The sequence below is a fragment of the Oryctolagus cuniculus genome, chromosome 13 (genome assembly GCF_051225735.1).
Source record: "Oryctolagus cuniculus isolate XC-2025 breed Fujian yellow rabbit chromosome 13, ASM5122573v1, whole genome shotgun sequence".
Lineage (NCBI taxonomy): Eukaryota > Metazoa > Chordata > Mammalia > Lagomorpha > Leporidae > Oryctolagus > Oryctolagus cuniculus.
The window spans coordinates 106,204,764-106,224,544 of NC_142879.1; the positions used below are offsets into that span (position 1 = coordinate 106,204,764).

Genomic DNA, 19,781 nt, shown 5'->3' on the forward strand with positions numbered 1-19,781 from the left:
ACTCTTTGTTTTGGAAATGCTTCCCCTGAACCTGGTCTTTGCCGTTTCTGCTTCCGCTAAATTTGGCTGACATTTTCTCATTGGCTTAAGATGCTTCTGCCTCCATTTAAACCAAACAGTCTCTGCTGTTTACCTTGAATATAAATGACCCTTTGAACTTCACCAGTGTCTGCAAAGGTTTACAGTTCTCCCAGATGGGATGAGCAGAGCCTGTTCAGAACCTCAAATCTGACAACTACTGCAGTCTATGAACTGTGTTGTGCATTTGGGCCTGTGGGTTTTTGCAGGATATGGCAGTGGCATATGGGACAAGGCCTTTAGCTTGGGAAAATTTTCCATCATTTTGAAGCAATCAAAATTTAAGAATACCTTTCTCCTCAGAACCAAATCGATTAGGTCTAAAAGATCTCACTTTCTCCCTTTCCTTTCCATGACGATTATTTCACTCTTGCTCCAATTTCCTCGTCTGTAATTGCTCTTCTGATGCAGAGTGCATTTCTGTACGGCATTCCAAGTCAGTTCTGGAACGAGGCGTGGATTGAAAGGCGGTACTACAAATTGTGAAGCATCTGACAGAAGCAAACTCTCAGTCCACTCCACAACCAATTTTGAGTGTCAGATTACATGCCAGGAATAGTTTCAATGGAGTAAATGGGTCAACACAACAAAGATTTCTGTTTCTGAGGAGTTTAGTCAAAGAAAACAGACACAATCTAGGTTAGTCAACACAAAAGGTTAAAAAAAAAGTATCATATGTTAAAATGAAGAAGTACACCCCCCCCCAAAAAAAAAAAAAAAAAAAAAACAGTGGGACAAGGTAAGAAGCATCCAACATGCTGGGGTGGGAATTGTAGTTTTCAATAAAATGGCTGGAGCCGGCACTGTTGCATACTGGGTAAAGCTGCCAAGCCGGCATCCCATATGGGTATGGGTTCAGGTCCTGGCTGTGCCACTTCCAATCTGACTCCCTGCTATTGGCCTGGGAAAAGCAGCAGCAGATCACCCAAGTGCTTGGGCCCCTTCATCCATGTAGGACAACCAGAAGAAGCTCCTGGCTCCTGGTTTCAGTCTGGCCCCAGCTGTTGTAGCCATTCTGGGAGTGAATCAGAGGATGGAATCAATCTCTCTCCTCTCTCTGTCTCTCTCCCTTCCTCCCTCTCTCTCTTTGTATGTCTCCCTCTCTCTGTTACTCTACTCTCAGATAAATAAATAAATCTTAAAAATAACTATAATCCATTCTAAATTTTCTAATATAGGCACTATTAAATCATGTTGGTTAACTATTTTAATAGTCATGGGTTAAAGGCAATTAGTTAACAAACTATGATTTTTTTTTATTCTTTGTACTCAACAACATCACAAGAACAAGTGACAAATGGCAATTAGTAAAGTGTTATCACAGGAAATATTTCCTTTAAGAATTTCCTTATCTTAATTTTTTAAAAGATTTATTTATTTGTAAGTCAGGGTTACAGAAAGAGAGATCTTCCAGTCACTGGCTCACTACCCAGATGGCCACACTGCCAGGGCTGAGAGAGGCCAAGACCAGGAGCCAGGAGCTTCATCCAGGTCTCCCATGTGGATGCAGGGGCCCAAGGACTTGGGCCATCTTCCACTGCTTTCCCAGGCACATTATCAGGGAGCATGATTGGAAGTGAAGGACCTGGGACTCGAACTAGCACCCATATGGGATGCAGGCAGCACAGGTGGCAGCCTTACCAGTTACACCACCACTCCAGCCCTGTCTTTATCTTCAAGTGATTAGCAAAAATCTTGAGGTTTTATAAGTGACACAAAGTTGTAAAAGCAAAACCAAAAGGTAGAGATTTCTACAGCTCAAAAATGAAATAAAAATTAAGAAGAGATTTCCATATTCAGTACTTCCTGTAGCACTCAAAAACAATAGTCTAGCTCCAAAAATATATTAGCAACTTACACTGAACTTTCCCATCCAGGACAAGGGAACAAATGTAGCTGGTAGAAAACATATTACTTGGGGCCGGCACTGTGGGACAGCGGATAAAGCCACCACCTGCAGTGCTGGTCTCCCATAGGGTGCTGGTTTGAGTCCCAGCTGCTCCTCTTCCGATCCAAATCTCAGCTATGGCGTGGGAAAGCAGTAGAAGATGGCCCAAGTGCTTGGGACCCTGCACCCATGTGGGACAGTTGGAAGAAGCTCCTGACTCCTGGCTTCAGACCAGCTCAGCTCCAGCCATTGTGGCCATCTGGGGAGTGGACCATTGGATGCCAGATCTCTCCCTCTCCCTCTCCCTCTCTGCCTCTCTATAACTCTGTATTTCAATAATCAATAAATAAATCTTTAAAAAAAGAAAAGAAGACATATTACTACTAAATAATAATAATAGGTTCTTTGTTAATCTACTGAAGAGTACTTTAAGTTTATGAAGGTTTACATTTTTATGTGGTAGGTACCATAACTTATGTATCTCTTTATACACTCAGACCAAAGGAATTTTATACATATTGCATACTCAGTAAAAAAAAATTGCTAATGGATTACTTTCTCAAAAGAATAAATTAACAGATGTATTATATGAATAGTTAGTTGACAATAATATCCAACTCCAGACATCATTCTTCATACTCTCAAACTGGGTATGCTTAGATGTGTTTCTATACATTTTTAGTTTATTTGACAGGTAGAGTTATAGACAGAGAGAAAGACAGAGAGAAAGGTCTTCCTTCCGTTGGTTCACTCCCCAAATGGCCACTACGGCCGGCCGCCGATCCGAAGCCAGGAGCCAGGTGCTTCTTCCTAGTTTCCCATGCAGAAACAGGGGCCCAAGAACTTGGGCCATCCTCCACTGCACTCCCAGGACACAGCAGAGAGCTGGACTGGAAGAGGAGCAACCAGGACTAGAACCTGGCACCCATATGGGATGCTGGCGCCACAGGCGGAGGATTAACCAAATGAGCCACAGCGCTGGCCCCTAGATGTGTTTCTTAAGATGCTAGAAACAAGCTAGAAGAACACATTAAGAATATATTATCACAACTGACTTGGCATCTATGGGCAAGTATGTTTAGCAACCGTGTTGGAAGACAGTTTGATCTGGAATCTCAGTTCTGAGCAACTGGAAACAGAACTGTCATGCCCAGAAGGCCAGTCTGCTTTGTGAAAGCCTGAAATATCTTGAACATGGTACTTGGGACTTCCAAATGAAACAAATATTCCTGGAGACAATGGGCAAATATGTGTCCCTTCTATATTTGCAACAGCAGATTCTTAGTTCCTTGTCTGCATGGTCAAATGTAGCACCTTGTGCAGAAATACGGAGAAAGACACTGGGGAAGGTTACCATAGGATTCACAGGCACTGGGACTCTAAAACATTCACCTGTAAACATGAACCTGCTGAAACAAATCATGACAACGTGTGAACAGCATGGCAGCCTATCAGCTGGCCTTAACTTTATTACATTGATGAAGAACATAGGACTCTGGTTTCTTTTTAAGTATAATTTTTTATATTTATGTAAACTGGTAAAAGTATAAACTTGAGAATGGTTAAGTAAACCATAATGCAGTTATTCAGTGAATATCTATGTAACTTAAAATTGCGTTCAACAAAACTATGAATGATATTTAAAATAAATACCAAGTTTTTAGACAGATTCTATACACTTATATAGGCATTTGGGTAAAAACTATAACTGAAAAGAATTAAGTCAATAACAGACTTTTTTTAGATTTATCTATTTATCTGAAAGGTAGAATAATAGAGTGAGAGGGAGAGAAGAGGGGAGGGGGAGGGAGGGAGGGAGAGACAGACAGACAGACAATGAGTATCTTCCATCTAGCGGTTCACTCCTCTGATGGCAGCAATGGCCAGGGCTGAGTCAGGCTCAAGCCAGGAGCCAGGTGTCTCATCTGGGTCACCCACATGGGTGGCAGGGGCCAAGCACCTGGGCCATCTCCCACTGCTATTCCAGGTGCATTAGCAGGGAGCTGGATCAGAAGCGGAGCCGCTGGGACATGAGAGGCACCCACATGTGATGCTGGCATTACAGGAGGCGGCTTTACCCTACTCACTATGCCATAAAACCAGCCCCAGTAATAGACTTTTGAAAGGCCTAGTAAAGGTTTTATTTCTTTACATTTACATTTCTTTACTAAGCATGTAATATTTTTATAATTAAGAGATAAATATTTTAAAAAGACATTTTTTAGGAAAGAATTCACTTTGGGAAAAGAATTTTTGTTCCAAATAAAGACCTAATTAACCTGCCTGCACCACAGTTTTAAAATATCAGCTCTCTAATTGAAACATAGTTAATATTCTGAAAACTGGATTTTTATAACTTTTAATTATTAAAGATTATTCATTTGAAAGAGAGAGAGAGAGAGACAAATATCTTCCACCTACTGGCTTACTCCCCAGTGCCTGCAACAGCCAGTGCTGGGCCAGGCTGAAGCCAGGAGCCAGGAATTACATTCAGGTCTCCTGCTGGATGGCAGGAACCCAAGTACTTGAGCCATCATCTACTGCCTCCTGTGTGCATTAGCAGGAAGCTGGATCAGACAGGACTCGATCCCATGCAATCCAGTATGAGATGGGGGCATCCAAAGTGGTGATTTAACCTCACAAGGCCTGTCCTGGAACTTTTAATTTTGACTTGATTTAAAATTTACAGAAAAACTAATAGTGTAAAGATATCTCATATATTCTTAACTAGATTCACCAAAGGCTTTCATTCAGCTATATATATATATATATCTCAATAGGCAGATGCTTCTAGCTTTGTATGCTTTTCTTCTGAACTATTTTAGATTAGGTTGGAGATAGTCTCTCTACCCATTTGTATGTCCTACAAAAAGCACATCCCCACAGAAAACCATTACAACGACTGAAGTTGGGGAATTTAATATTGATGCAGTATTAACATCTAATGTATGATCCATATTATAATTTCACCAACTGTCACAATAATTTCCTTGGTAGCTACTTTTCTCTACCCAGGATGAAATCAGGTATCCTGCACTGGATCTGTCTGCCATATTTGCAGCCTGATTTGAAACAGTTCCATTGCATTTCCTTAGCCTTTTTGACCTTGACATCTGAGACATTGTTTCAGATATTCTATCTACCACAATGAGCTAATGAGTGAATGACTGATGTTCAAGTTAGCCTGCAGGAGGTTTTTTTTCAAATTTGGGAGAAGATGATTAACACAAACGGATCTCTATCTAGCAGTCTAATAAGATTATATGAATTTTTAAAAATAACAATGAAATCAATAAGTAGGCATAAAAAAAGTCTAACAAAGAAAAGTTTCAGCCAGTTGGGGAGAAAGAAGATGGTGGAGCACCAGAGCATCAGCCCTCAGAGCACAGCCCACGTGTGGGACGAGAGGAACTGAACGCAGCTGCGACTCGGAAACTCACCCCTTTCCTTACAGGCGGGCAGACACGAGCTTGAGAGAACGAAAATACATGGAGTGTGTGAGGGGATGAACAAGCCTTCTAAATAACGACAGAAATAGCGGGATCTGGGAGTGTTTAATCTACACAAAACATGAGGATCAGAACACTACACGTAGGACCTCACGTGATCCTTACAACAACTAGGGAGCAGGGTCTCTTATCCTCATTACACAAATGCACATTTGAAGCTTCAAGGGGTTACACAATTTAGGCAAGATCACAGTGCCAGGACACAGTGGGGTTAGGATTCAAGCCTAAGGCTAGCCCATAGCTGACCCGCTTAACTACTGCATCACACTGTGGGCAGAAAGTCAGCCTTGAGATGAGCAGCCAGGAAGTCCAGCGTGGTGTGGGAAGTGCCCCAGTAGTGGGAAAGAACATAGCCCCAGAACAACAAGGTCACTGCAGCACTCAGGGCTCCAGACAGACCGACTGCCTGAGAATTCTCCCAAAGGCCATTGACCCCATCTGCTGGACACAGGTAGGGACTGGAATCCAATCTCTGTGAAAAGCACTAATAAAACAAAGAAACACAGAAATGTAAAATCAGGCAAATGATGAAGGCAAAAATATAAGAGTGGGCAATGAGAGGGGAGATTCTGCTGCTCTAAGTGGAGTAACACCGTTTAGGTTTTGATGGGACAGCAAAGTGTAGCTTCAAAGTGACCACAAGACTCATGTCAGGCCCGCAGTAAAGGTGATGGTGCTGCTGATGAAAACATGCTCCTGTTCTGTTACTCTATCCTCGCGGAGCTCAGGGTCAGCACTGAAGACGGACACGGAGCCTCATCTGCAGAAAAGTCAGACGACTCCAGCTCTGCTGCCATGAAGCCCAGCGGGCAGAGAGGCGGTGAGGCACGAGCTGATCCCAGGGTCTGAGCAGGGCCTTGCTCATAGTGTGCCTTAGAGCTCAGCCCCCCTAAACTGCACCACTTTTTCACCCACAACTCCATGTTTCCAAGTCTCTCATTACTTCTCTGCCTCCCCACCCTGCCCAGCACAGGTCTCCCGTATCACCAGCGCTGGAGGTGGCCAAGTTGGGATTATCGCTTGTAGATATGAGCCATCTGTTGGCGGGGATTTATCTGAGAATGTACAGAAGCCAAAGGCAATCCGAAGGACAGAAGAAGTAAGCCTGAGAGGCTGGTCGAGTGTCTGCGGGAAAGAGGGAGAGGCTTCACCGAGGACAGAACTCCCACTAAGGCACATTGGAGGAAGATGAGCTTGTCATCGGCTTGTGCTCCCGCAGCCTGGGAGAGAAGAGCCTGGATTTGAAGAGACAGCTCGACAGCAGTACTCGGTTATTCTGAAACCCTGCTACTATCCAAACGTCAGGTCCCGTCAGCTCACATGCAACCACCAATTCCAAGAGAGAGGCCAGGAAGACGGTCTCTGGGCTGTCGGCACAATTTCTAATCATGTCATTTGAACACACCCTTGATGGTCTTCACAAGCCTTTTGCTTACTGTAGCCCAGCTCTAAACAAAGATTTCAGAAAGCAGTTCACAGTGTAGCAGCATTTTTAAGTCATATTTATAGCTTCTCTAAGAGATCAGGAACCTATCTTAGCTCCTTTCTCCAAGGGGGTAACAAGAAATGGGAGACTTGGGGATCCCTTTCTAGATCCACAGCTACAGGAAGTGACTTTCCCATGCCCCATCCTGCCTACTAGGCAGACTCATTTCCTCCCCAGCGTTCCTTCCTTCTTCCTCTTCCCGCTTCTCAACCCAGCACGGGTTGCTACAGACTTTTGCTGGCCCACCTTCCTTCTGATCCATGGAGAATCCATTCAACAAGGGTTCTAGCTTAAGGCTGGTTTTGTAATGGGGCAGAAGGTTGGAGATAAAGTGCTAGTGATGCATGGTATTTACGCTTTGCCACTTTACACATATCATTAATGTTTACGTAGGTCCAACTGTATCAATGGGACACTTACTCCAAGGTCTGTGGCATGCACTGTGCTAGCAATTCCACCTACATTATCTCACATTTCGGGTGTTTAATGCCTTCTCTGCCTTTGGCCTCAGTGTTACCTGTGGTCATTCTTTCTTCATAGATATCTCCTCAAGAAAGTATGAAGACTACCACCCACATAATTTGCCAGGATACTATGATTACAAGAATTAGCACATTAAAACACAGAGATGTGCAACATGTTCTAATAAATTAAAAATATAAACAACTTTTGCACAGTCCTTGGTGGATGTCCCCGGTGAGCTACAGCTTGTATTCCTGGCCAGGCTGTTATACTACTTCTTTAGATCAAGGAGAGATTAGTGTTGGTTTGTCATGCAGCCTGACAAGGCCATCAGGAAAGATGGATTTGGTCAAACGACACTCTACTGGCTTCAAATTATAATCTGTAGCCAGCTTCCTGCTGTGTCACTGAAGAAGGTCAGACCTGGCTGAGTGTGTGCTGAGGTCCCAGCTGAACCAAAGCAATGCTCAGTAATCAGTAGTCTACTGAAGACCATGGCCTTTCTCTATGGCTGCCATGAGCACAACATGGGAGGTAGACTCACACAAACAAGCAGCCTGTGCTGAGACAGTAGGTCCAGTTTAAAGAAAGAAAGAAAAAGAGAATTGCTGGCTTTTAAAATAAGGAAGAAAGTAGGAGTGTGCAAATTAAATAAAGATAAGTTGTTAAAGGTTAGCCAGTTACTCTGGGCGGTGTTATAAGCAAATGGCATAGTCATTCCCTGGTTCTACAATATTTAGATGTTTTATTTCAGTCACAAAGTGGGAGCTGAGAACAAATGTGGGTAAACCAGATACAAAATACCTTCGCAGAACATAAGCTGAAACCTCGTCCCTTAATCCTTCAACGTTGAATCATATGTTACGTCTGGACCACAAATGGGGAGAAGGCCACAGTAGCTATGGTGTCCCCATGGCTTAGGGCACACATTCCCACATGCACACACATGTATACCCAGCCAGAAAACAGGGTTTCATCAGTGCTCATTGTATGGTCCCTATTGCTGCATAACAAGTTACCTGAAATGTGAGGGTTGAAAATGCCTGGTTACCAGTTTGCAGTTCCTGCTGACATGAAGTCAGGACAGTGCAACTGGACTCCCTGCTGAGCATCTCACTAGACTGGAATCAGGACTTTCACTAGGGCGTCTTCTCTCCCAGGCTCAGGGTCTTCGTCCAAGTGCGTCCAGGCTTACAACTGTGGGGCACACATTCCTGTTTTCTCAGGGTCTTCGTCCAAGTGCGTCCCTTACAACTGTGGGGCACACGTTCCTGTTTTCTTGCTGGTTTCAGAGGGGTTTGCCATGCATGAGGCCCAGCCACATGGCCTTTCTCACAACAAGCTTGTCTTGTTCTTCAAAGCCAGCAGCTCCTGTTTTCTCTCCTCTTCTCTCTCTCTCTCTCTCTCTCCCCCTGCCCCCACTCTCCCCCTGCAGTCTGCTACAATAGAGACACATCACACTCCTGTAACACTAGAGTGAGCAAGCCACCACCTTTGCTACACAACATGGCCAAGCAAGGGAGTGACCACCCCGTTGTATTCCCAGGCCTCACCCATGCTCCAGGGGAGGGGATGACGCCGTGTGCAAGGAGGCAGAATCTGGAGATCACCCTAGAACTCTGCGACTACAGCTGCTACTCAGAACAAAGGCTGAATTCGGAAATAGAAGACTGAGGGCACAGCCAAATGTCATTTCTCTCCGGAACCCCCAAGTGAAATGGACACAGTGCCAACATCAGGAGTAGGCTTCTAGGTGGAGGAAGGGGGTGGGGCGGGGGGAGGAAATGCTATTTAATGATCTATCAGTGTTTCCCCAGATTACCAGATGAAGAAAGTCAGGGCTCAATCTCAATGTCCTCTTTCATGTATGCCCAGCAGAGATGCAAATTCCTACACAGAAACCATCCAGTTATTCCTATGGTGAAACGGGTGGCTTCACAGGAAGTTAGGAACCCAAACCCTAACTTCTACGGAAAGCACTCCTTTTACCACCATACTCCTTTTCAGTGAATGATATCCAAGAGCTACAAGCCAGCAAGAAAACACCACGTTCTCTGGAGACAGAATACACACAACATTCAAGCTGTAGCACTGGCATTTTCTGGAACAGAAATAAAATAGCCAGATGAGCACATTTTGATTCTGGACTACAAGCCCTGCACAAGCATCTCCCTCTGAATGGGGTGGACCGTAAATGACGCGGGGCACTCTGCAGTCAGGCTAAGCCACCGGGAGAGTACTGGGAGAGCCACTCCCATGCCTACTCTCCATCACCTAAGATTCTGCCCAGGCAGCTGGGGACGGCCCCTGGCGGTCTTGAAGAAGGAGGCAGCCTTACTGGGAAGGGGGTCACAGGGCTGGCCTCAAGGCATCTCTTAGGAGCCAAGAGTGACCCCAGGCTGGTCAGAAAATGAGGGTCTCAGGCCTGCTGTTACAAACACCTGAAATCCTACAACAGCCTGAAACAGCTTTTAAGAGGAACTTGATACTCGGAGACCACACTCCAGGGACACCTTGATCTTGGCCTGCTGAGCCTTGTGCCGAGGATCCAGCAAAGCCAAGATGAGAAACTGTAGAATGAGAAATTTGTGTTGCTTTAAGCAGCACCATGTGTGGTAACTTCTTATGCAGCATAGAATACCAACATGCAAAAAAATGAATAGAAAAGTAAAAAAAAAAAAATCACAAAATCAGTTTTGGAAGCTCGCTGAAGCAACACCACTCAGTACGTAAACCGTAACTGGCCTCGCCCCGTAACTACAATATTTTCACGTTTCCTAAATGCAGGGACAACAGAAATCAGCACATACATTCTGATGCGCAGAAACACAGACGATGACAAGCCCAAATGGAAACTCCCGAAGTGATGAAGGTGTGCCAAACCATGGGGATGCAACCACGGGACCCCAACAGGACGAAAAGCAGGTCCGATGGTGGAGCGGTGTGTGTTACATGCATATGTCCAGTTCCACAGAAACTAGGCACTTACTCTGAAAGTTGTTCACGGAGAAGACGCGAGGGTGGTAGAATCCCGCCTTGCAAACGCACTGATAGGCTCCCAGGACGAACCCCAGGCCTTTGATGGGCATACACTGTGAAAGAGAGCACACCGGGATACTTAGTCACAACCTAACCCACAGCGAGAAGACCAGAAGCCTCGCAAATGTCTACCAATGCTCATGGCTGCAGGACCAACACACTCTTCAGAAATACTGCTTTTCTTGGGCTCTCATTTTAGGTTTGTCAACAGACATATTTCTAGAAGTAGCAAGCGGAACTTCCTCCTAAACCTATGCCTTTGCACTGTGTCTGCCACACATCTTTACCTCCTGTAGATGCCAGAGGGAGTAATTACCAGACAGCCTTTTTTTTTTTTTTTTTTTTTTGGCATGTCTCACATAGCATCTCACTGCTTCAAGGAGTATTTCCATAGTTTTTCTATCAAAGCAAAAGTACACAGGTACTTAGGTGGCAGGCAAACAGATAAACGGAATTAGAGGTGTGGAAATTGCTTTTATGATTTAAATATTCATCAGAATTCAAACTTGGATCAAAATAACAAAAACTTGGGGAATAATGGAACAAGTACATTTTAAAATGAAAATTTAAAAGAGAAAAATAAAGACAAACCAACAATCTCAAGAGTAATTTACCTAAAATACAGTTCATGGATAAATGTTTAAACATACAAAAATAAATAAATAAATACAATGATCAGCTTTCCAAATATGTCACATCAACATTTAACAGACAACTACTAAAAACTTAATCTTGGCTTCTTTCAATTATATTAATTAACCCAAACAAATTTCAGCTGAACATACTTCATTTTTACATTCAGTTATATAAGCAAGGAATAAATTATATTAAACTGTAAATACAACATCAATAAATTAGGAGTGTTCCAAGAATCTAATCCACAATTAAATTTCTTTTCTGCTTTGTTCTACCAAGACACCAACCCTTTGCATTTTTGTCATTATAGTCTACTAGAGGAACTTATATTTAAAATATACAAGCTATCCCTTTGATACAGAGACCCTTGACAGATAATTCTAAATAATTTAAATAATAATACCACTATTTAAGCTCAAATACTAAACATCAAGATCAATATTATCATGAAAACTCCATTAGGTAGAAAAATATAGATATTTACATATAAAGTATAAGAGCTAATAAACGTTCTAAGTCATAGTAAGAAATACCTGAGAAAGAGCTTTCTAAAGGACTTCCTTAAATACTTTATTTCATCATGGGCAGACATCTGGTAGAGCAGTTATCATATGGGATACCCACATTCCATATTGGAGTGTCTGGTTTGAGTCCCAGCTACTCTACTTCCAATCCAGTTTCCTGCTAATATGTGCCCAGGCAGGCAGCAGATGATGGACAAGTAGTTAGGTTCCTACCACTCACATGGGTGACCTGGATTGAGTTCCATGCTCCTGACTTCTTCTGCCTGACCAAGGCCTGGTTACTGTAGGCATTCATTGAGTAAACCAGGAGATGGCGATCAATTCTCTATATAACTTTTATCATCTATCTATCTGCCTTTCAGATAAAATGAAAATAATTTTTAAAAAATATGTTATTTACAAGAAGATCCAAATTTCCCAGCACCATTTGTCAATAAAAGCAAAAATAGACAAATGGGATTACATCAAGGTAAGAAGCTTTGGCAGTGAGAAAGGAAACACTCAACAAAGTAAAGAGGCAACTGTCAGAATATAATTGATAAAGGATTAATATCCAGAGTCTATAAGAGCTCAATAAATTCAACAACAACAAAACAAACAGTCAAGAAATGGGCAAAGGACTTGAACAGGCATTTTTCATAACAGGAAATTCAAATGGCCAACAAGTACATAAAAAAAATGCTCAGGATCACTAGCCATCAGGGAAATGCAAATCAAAACCACAATGAGGTTCCACCTCACCCTAATTAGAACTGTTCTCATGCAGAAATCAACAAACAATAAATGCTTACAAGGTTGTAGGGGAAAAGGTACCCTAACCCACTGCTGGTGGGAATGTAAACTGGTGCAGCCACTGTAGAAGACAGTATGGAGATTCCTTAGAAATCTGAAAACAGATCTACCATATGACTCAACCATCACACTCATGGGAATTTACCCAGAGGAAATGAAATCAGCATATGAAAAAGTTATCCATACCTCCATGTTTATTTCAGCTTAATTCACAATAGTTAAGATATGGAATCAACCCAGATATCCATCAACCTAAGACTGGGTAAAGAAAATGTGGTATAAACACACTATGGATTACTACTCAGCCATAAAAAGAATGAAATCCTGACTTTTGCAACAAAATGGATGAAATTGAAAACCATTATACTAAGTGAAATAAGCTAGTCCTCAAAGGACAAATATCATATGTTTTCCATTATATATGGTATCAGAGTACAAAAAAGTAAGGTATATGAATGAAATTGACATTTGAGGATTTATTACCGTTTATAGCCCCTGTATCTACTGTTGAGGAACAGTGCTTTTTTTTTTCTTTTTACTGAATTCTTTATTTAGTATTGGGTTACTCTTACGATTTTAAAGTAAACTAAAAGTATGTCACTGTAAAAAGAAGAAGAAAAGGTGGGAGTGTGGGTGGAAGGAAGGGTAGAATGGCAAGTGTCACTATGCTCCTAAATTTGTACATACGAAATACATGAAATTTGTTCATCTTTTGTTCACTCTCTCTTTCTCTCTTTCTGCTTCTCCTTCTAGCTCTGTATGACTCTGATTTTCAAATAAACAAATAAATCTTTTTTTTTAAAAAAAAAAAGCACTAATTCCATGATGCCATGACTCAGCACTGAAATAGTGTATCATCTGAGAATCTGAAATGCTTAAGGAAGATTTGAAAGTTTATGGGAATAAGAGTATGCTCTGTTATCAGCCAACCTCAGATGTGACAGGGGAAAGAAGAAGACATAGAAAACATTTAACTGATTTGGTGAAATACTGCTAACCTCCATAATTTTATAACATAACCCAGTGACATAAATTATTACTTACTTCAAACTTTTTGTTATATTCTTTTTTTTTTTTTTTGGACAGGCAGAGTGGACAGTGAGAGAGACAGAAAGAAAGGTCTTCCTTCCATTGGTTCATCCCCCAGTGGCCGCTGTGGCCAGCGCGCTGCGGCCGGCGCACCGTGCTGATCCAAAGCCAGGAGCCAGGTGCTTCCTCCTGTTCTCCCATGCGGGTGCAGGGCCCAAGCACTTGGACCATCCTCCACTGCCTTCCCGGGCCATAGCAGAGAGCTAGACTGGAAGAGAAGCAACCAGGACAGAATCCGGTGTCCTGACTGGGACTAGAACCCAGGGTGCCAGCGCCGCAGGCAGAGGATTAGCCTATTGAGCCACGGCGCCAGCTTTTGTTATATTCTTAAGTTATCTTTTTTTTTTATCTCAAAGGAAATAAAAGTCTTCTTTTAAGGAGTGTGTGAACTCAAGAGGCTTCCATAGCCTTGGCAGCTCATGACAAGAGCCTCATGTGATTACGGACGTCATAAAGAGTGTCAATTGTTCAATCAACAATGGGAGTCACTGTGCACCTTTTCCCCATGTAGGATCTCTGTCCTTAATGTGTTGTACTATGTGAATTAATGGTAAAACTACTACTCAAACAGTACTTTATACTTTGTGTCTGTGTGAGTGCAAACTGCTGAAATCTTTGCTTAGTACATACTAAGTTGATCTTCTGTATATAAAGATAATTAAAAATGAATCTTGATAAAGAATGGGATGGGAGAAGGAGTGGGAGATGGGATGGTTTCAGGTGGGAGGAGGGTATGGGGGGGGGGAAAGCCGTTAAAATTCAGAAGTTGTACTTTGGAAATTTATATTTATTAAATAAAAGTTGGAAAAAAGATTTATTTATTGGAAAAGAAGAGCTAGAAAGAGAGAAGGGGAGGGAGAGACAGAATTAGAGAGAGAGAGAGAAACTTCTATGTGCTGGTTCACTCCCCAAATGGCTGCATTAGCCAGGGCTGGGCCAGGCTACAGCCAAGAGACAGGAGGTTCATCTGGGTCTCTAATATGGGTTCAGGGGCTCAAGAACTTGGGTCATCTTCTGCTGCTTTCCCAGGCCATTAGTAGGAAGCTGGATCAGAAGTGGCACAGCTGGGTCTTGAGCAGGTGCCCATATGGGATGCCGGGGCTACAGGCAGTGGTTTAACCCATTGTGCCACAGTATGGACCCCGAAAATAAAATTCTTGCATTCAGAATCCATGAAAGCATATCATCTGCTACACCCTGCATCCATGACGAAGGGGCATGGAACGCAATGTGCAACAGTTTGCCTTGGAGTACGCAAGCTACCTTTGCTTACTCTTCTATTAAGTAGCCAACCTCCTCCATCTACCACCGCCATTCCCTAGCTACTCAATTTCTCTTACCTCCCAAGCAAAGTTCTACATTCTCAAGATTATAACACTAGCTTTGAGTCTAGTTTTTCCTTAAATACTTGTATGTATAATGACTACTGAAGTAACATTTAGCCTACTTGGACTGAGAAACTGATTTTTACAATTTTATTTTCTCCTAAGGAATTCAATATATAAACATAGATACCCTCTTAACACAGAAGAAAGGTGAGAAAGTATTCTGATTTTTACTCTAATATTAATTTAAGACATCTGCTGCAGGTACTCAAGATATTAATGTCATATATTGAAGTCACAACTTTCCTGCTTCATATAAATCAAAGGGAACAGGCCTTCATCTTCCTCCATACACTGAGTTTTTCATATGAAGAGTTTCGGTCCCCTGGGAGTGAAGCAGCTGCTCCCAGTACTGCGTGCCCCAGCCACGAGCAGAGATTTACTAAATAGAGTTCCTAAAAATCCACGATAAAACCAGCAAACCAAATTCAATAGCACATTGAAAGGATGGGACCACAAACAAGCTGGATTTATTCCCGAAACACAAGGATGGCTCAACATGAAAAAAATCAGTGTAGCACACCACATCAACAGCATGAATTACCAAAGCCACACAATCATCTCAAGAGATGTAGAAAAGGCACTTGGCAAATTCAACACTCTTAAATGACAAGACTTCCCAATGAAATAGGAACAGAAAAAAATTAAAGGCAATATATAAAAAATCCACAACTAATATCACACTCAATCATGAAAAACTGAAAGTTTTTCCTCTAAATTTAGGTACAAAGTAAGAATGCCCATTATCATGTCTATTCAACACGGTTTGGGAAGACTTAGCCAGGGCAATTAGTCAAAATCAACAATTAAAAGCCATTCAAAAAGGAAAAGAGAAAGTAAAATTATCTCTGTCCACAGATGATATGATCTTATATGTAGAAACCCTTAAAAATCCATGCACAAAACTGACTAAGCACATACCCAGAAAATTGGCAGGATACAAAACTGACATCCCAAAATTGTCAGTGTTTCTATATACTTACAATGAACAATCTGAAAGGAAATTTTAAAAAACAACTTCATTCTTAATATCAAAAGTAATAAAACAGTTAGGAATAAAATCAATGAAAGGGGGGAAGAATTACACACTGAAAAGTATAAAACATTGCTGAAAGATATCAAAGAAGGTACAAAGAAGTTTAACAGTACCCAGTGTCATTGGAACACTGGATTAAATGACTTAACCTTGTAAAAATATTCATATTTTTCAGAGCAACCTACAGATTCAACACAATCCCTGTCAAAGTTCCAAGAACTTTTTCCAGAAAATAAAAAGAAAATCCAGGGGCCATTATAATGATGCAGGGGGGTAAAGCTGCCGCCTGAGATGCTAGAATCCCATACGGTTCAAGTCCCAGCTGCTCTACTTTTGATCTCACTCCCTGATAATGCACCTGGGAAAGCAGCCGAAGATGGCCCAAGTGTGTGGGCCCCTACACACAAGTGGGAAACACAGAAGAAGCTCCTGGCTCCTGGCATCAGTCTGGCCCAGCCCTAGCCATTACAGCCATTTGGGGAGTGAACCAGCAGATCCAAGACCTCTCTCTCCTCTCTTTCTCTCCCTGTCTTTGTAATTCTGCCTTTCAAATTAATAAAATAAATCTTTAAAAAAAAAACCACAAAAAGTAAATCCAAAAATTTTATGGAATCTGAAGGATGCTGAATAACCAAAACAACCTTGAACAAAGTGGGAGACATCATAATTCCTCATTTCAGAACATAGTCAGAAGCTACAAGAATCCAAACAGGGTGGCACTGGCATAAAGATAGATAGATTGAGAGATAGAGAGATATAAAATCTAGACTACTGGAATAAGACAGAAAGCCCAGAAATAAACCCTTAATTGTAATGGTCAACTGATCTTCAACAAAGGTGCCAAGACCACTCAATGGGAACAAAACAGTTTCTTTAGGAAATGATGTTGGGAAAAATGGATATCCACATCTGTCAAATGAAGCTGGCCCTTTCCCTAACACTGTACACAAAACTTTATTCAGTGTGATTCAATCTAAGCATAACAGCTAGAACAATGAAAATCCTAGAAGAATAATATGTGGAAATCTTCATGACACGGGATTTGGGGATGATTTCTGGGACATGACAGCAAAACCACAGCCAACAAAACCCAAAATAGACTAATGGGACTACATCCAACTTACAAACCACGTGTCAATGAAAACACTCAACAGAATGAAGATGCAGCATACAGAGCAGGATAAAACATTTGCAAACCTTGTATCTGATAAGGGACCAAGATCCAGAGTATATAAAGAACTTCCACAACTCAATGACAAAAATAACACAAACAATCCAATTTTAAAACGGGCAAAGGACTTGAACAGAGATTTGTCCAAAGAAGATATACAAGTGGCTAATGGGAAGATGAAAAGATAGTCAACATTCCTAATCACTAGAGAAATGAAAATTCAAAACCACAATGAGGAGTCACCCTACAACTATTAGAATAGCTATTATCAAGGTAAAAAAAAAAACAACTACCCAATGTTTATGAGGATATGAAGAAACTGGATTCCTTGTGCACTCCTGGTGGTAACATAAAAAATGATACAACTACTGTGGAGAGCAGTATGGAAGTTTCTTTAAAAGTAAAAAACAGAATTATCACATTATTCCACAAAAATTAAAGTATGATTTCACAAGAATTAAAATCAGGCTCTCAAAAATATACATCTGAACTCAAGTTCAGAGTTGCACTATTCTAAGTAGCCAAGAGTATTCTAAATGGCCATCAATAGCCAGTTAACAAAATATGATATCCGACTATTATTCATACTTAAAAATAAGGAAATCCTATAATATTCTAAAACATGATTGAGCCTTGAAAACACTACACCAAGTGAAATAAGCCAGTCACAAAAACAAATACAGTATGATTCCACTTAGAAGTGACATTTAAAGTCATTAAATCCATAGAAAAGAAAGCAAAGTATTGGTTGCCAGGGGTGAGGGTGCGGGGAAATGGGAATTTACTCCATGAGGTATAGAGTCTCAATTTTGCAAGACCAGGAATTTCTAGAGATCTGTTGCACAGTCATGTAAATACAGTTAACACTACTGAGTGGCATTGTTAACTAAATTGATTTAGCACTTGATAAGCCAAATTAAGATGGCTACATTTTATATGTTTTTAATCCACAATTAAATTTGTTTTAAGAAGAGTTTGGAGCAGAATGGTATTTTCATCCTCAAAGATATGTGCATAAACATGACAGGTCACATCAATTCAGCATGCGGTGAAATTCATCTCGTGTGATGCCAGCCCACTGCTGGGAAACACAATGGCACACACAGCCAAGCCTGGCCAGCCGCACAGAGGCCATTTAGCCTAGTGGTTATGATGCCTGCACACCACACTGGAGTATCTGGGTTTGATTCCAGGCTCTCGTGGTGGCACCAGCTCCGGTTCCAGCTACTGACTCCAGCTTCCTGCTAATGCGGACCATGGGAAGACACAGTGATGGCCCAAGTAACTGGGTTCCTGCCACCATGTGAGGTCTGAATTATGTTCCTAACTTTAGTCCTGGCCACCACTGTACACATTTGGGAAAGGAATTATCCTTTACCCTTTAACAGGAAAAGCTAGATGTGCCACAAAATCACACTTATATACGTAAGAATCACATTTATGTGTGTGAGAATTATATTTTTATATAACCCTAAAGAAAAACTAATTTGGACTGAAAAGAGGAGGTACAAAAAAGGATGCAGAATTAATAAAAATTGAATTCAAAATTTTCCAGAAAAGGGCCTTCAAATGTCTTTCTTCTTGTTTCTTCTTTTTTTTTTTTTTTATTTTGTTTTGGACTCTTTCTAAAATGGAAAGTACTGCCTGGCTTCTCTAGACTGCCCACCATGACTAGAGTCTCACGTTTTCTTTTGAGTCGGAACCGTGGCGTCACACAAGAGATGCTGAACTGAGCAGAAAGACACAAGCGCCCTGTGCAGCCACTGAAGGGCTACAGCTGCCTTCTCACATGCTGAACACTCCAGATGGCTGTGCTGTCTGAGTTCCTGGGCTTACTTCCCACGCTCCTGCCCTCTTCGTTGGGAGCCACCACCTGAAACATGGTCTTACCTCTATTCCCCCTTCTAAATGAGAGTTAGGATTGCCTGTGTCCCTGGAAACTCATCTCCAAGCGGGCCAGATTAACAGTGAGGAACGCAGCCAGCGGTCAATGTGCTCTGAGTATCCACTGCACGCCAGGCACTGTTCCAAATGCTGCACAATATTAACTCAGTTCTACATTCACTCTCTTACTGTCTCCATTTTAAGACGAGAAGACTGAAGCACAGGCTAGGAAAGCGACGTGCTCAAAGGCACACAGCTGGAAACCAGGAGAGTCAGGATTCTCGGATACTGCGCCGGTCAGAAGACAGTAACAGCTGCTCTCTAGGAAACATGGGAACACCGCAGTACTGTGTTCCAAAAGCAAGGGGTGGAAGCCAATGTCAGATCCCTTTGGAATCAACTTTGAGTGCTCTAAAATTTTAAATTCTTTTATTCTTCTTGGTTTCAGGAAATATTCCAGATGAATCCGTTTTCTTGATCAGTAATCTTCAACTACATGGAGGTTATTAATTTTAAGACATATAGATGAAATATGTTTTATGAAGTACAATTAAGTAAGCCCCATGCCTGCTACAACTTTTATAAATAAACCTCTGAGGCTGAGTGTTTGGTGCAGTGGTTAAGATGCCATTTGGGATACCCACACGCCACATCAGAGTGCATGGCTTGAGTTCTGGCTCCATTTCTCACCCAGCTTCCTGAAAATGTACACCCTGGGAAGGCAGCAGATGTTGGCTTGAGTACTTGGGTCTCTGCCACCCATCTTGGAAACTTGGATTGAATTCCAGGCTCCTGGCTCTGG

At 41.8% G+C, this 19,781-nt stretch overlaps 1 protein-coding gene across 6 annotated transcripts in view; it reads right to left on the reverse strand.

Moving 5' to 3' along the window:
- Positions 1–19,781, reverse strand: part of GPR158 (G protein-coupled receptor 158) — a 347,460-nt gene that overhangs the window by 166,882 nt on the left and 160,797 nt on the right. For all 6 annotated transcript variants that reach the window (XM_051820964.3, XM_002717291.6, XM_089312446.1 and 3 more), the window contains one exon: positions 10,413–10,515. In XM_051820964.3, the coding sequence (XP_051676924.3) occupies positions 10,413–10,515 (103 nt within the window). The remainder of the gene's footprint in view (positions 1–10,412; positions 10,516–19,781) is intronic.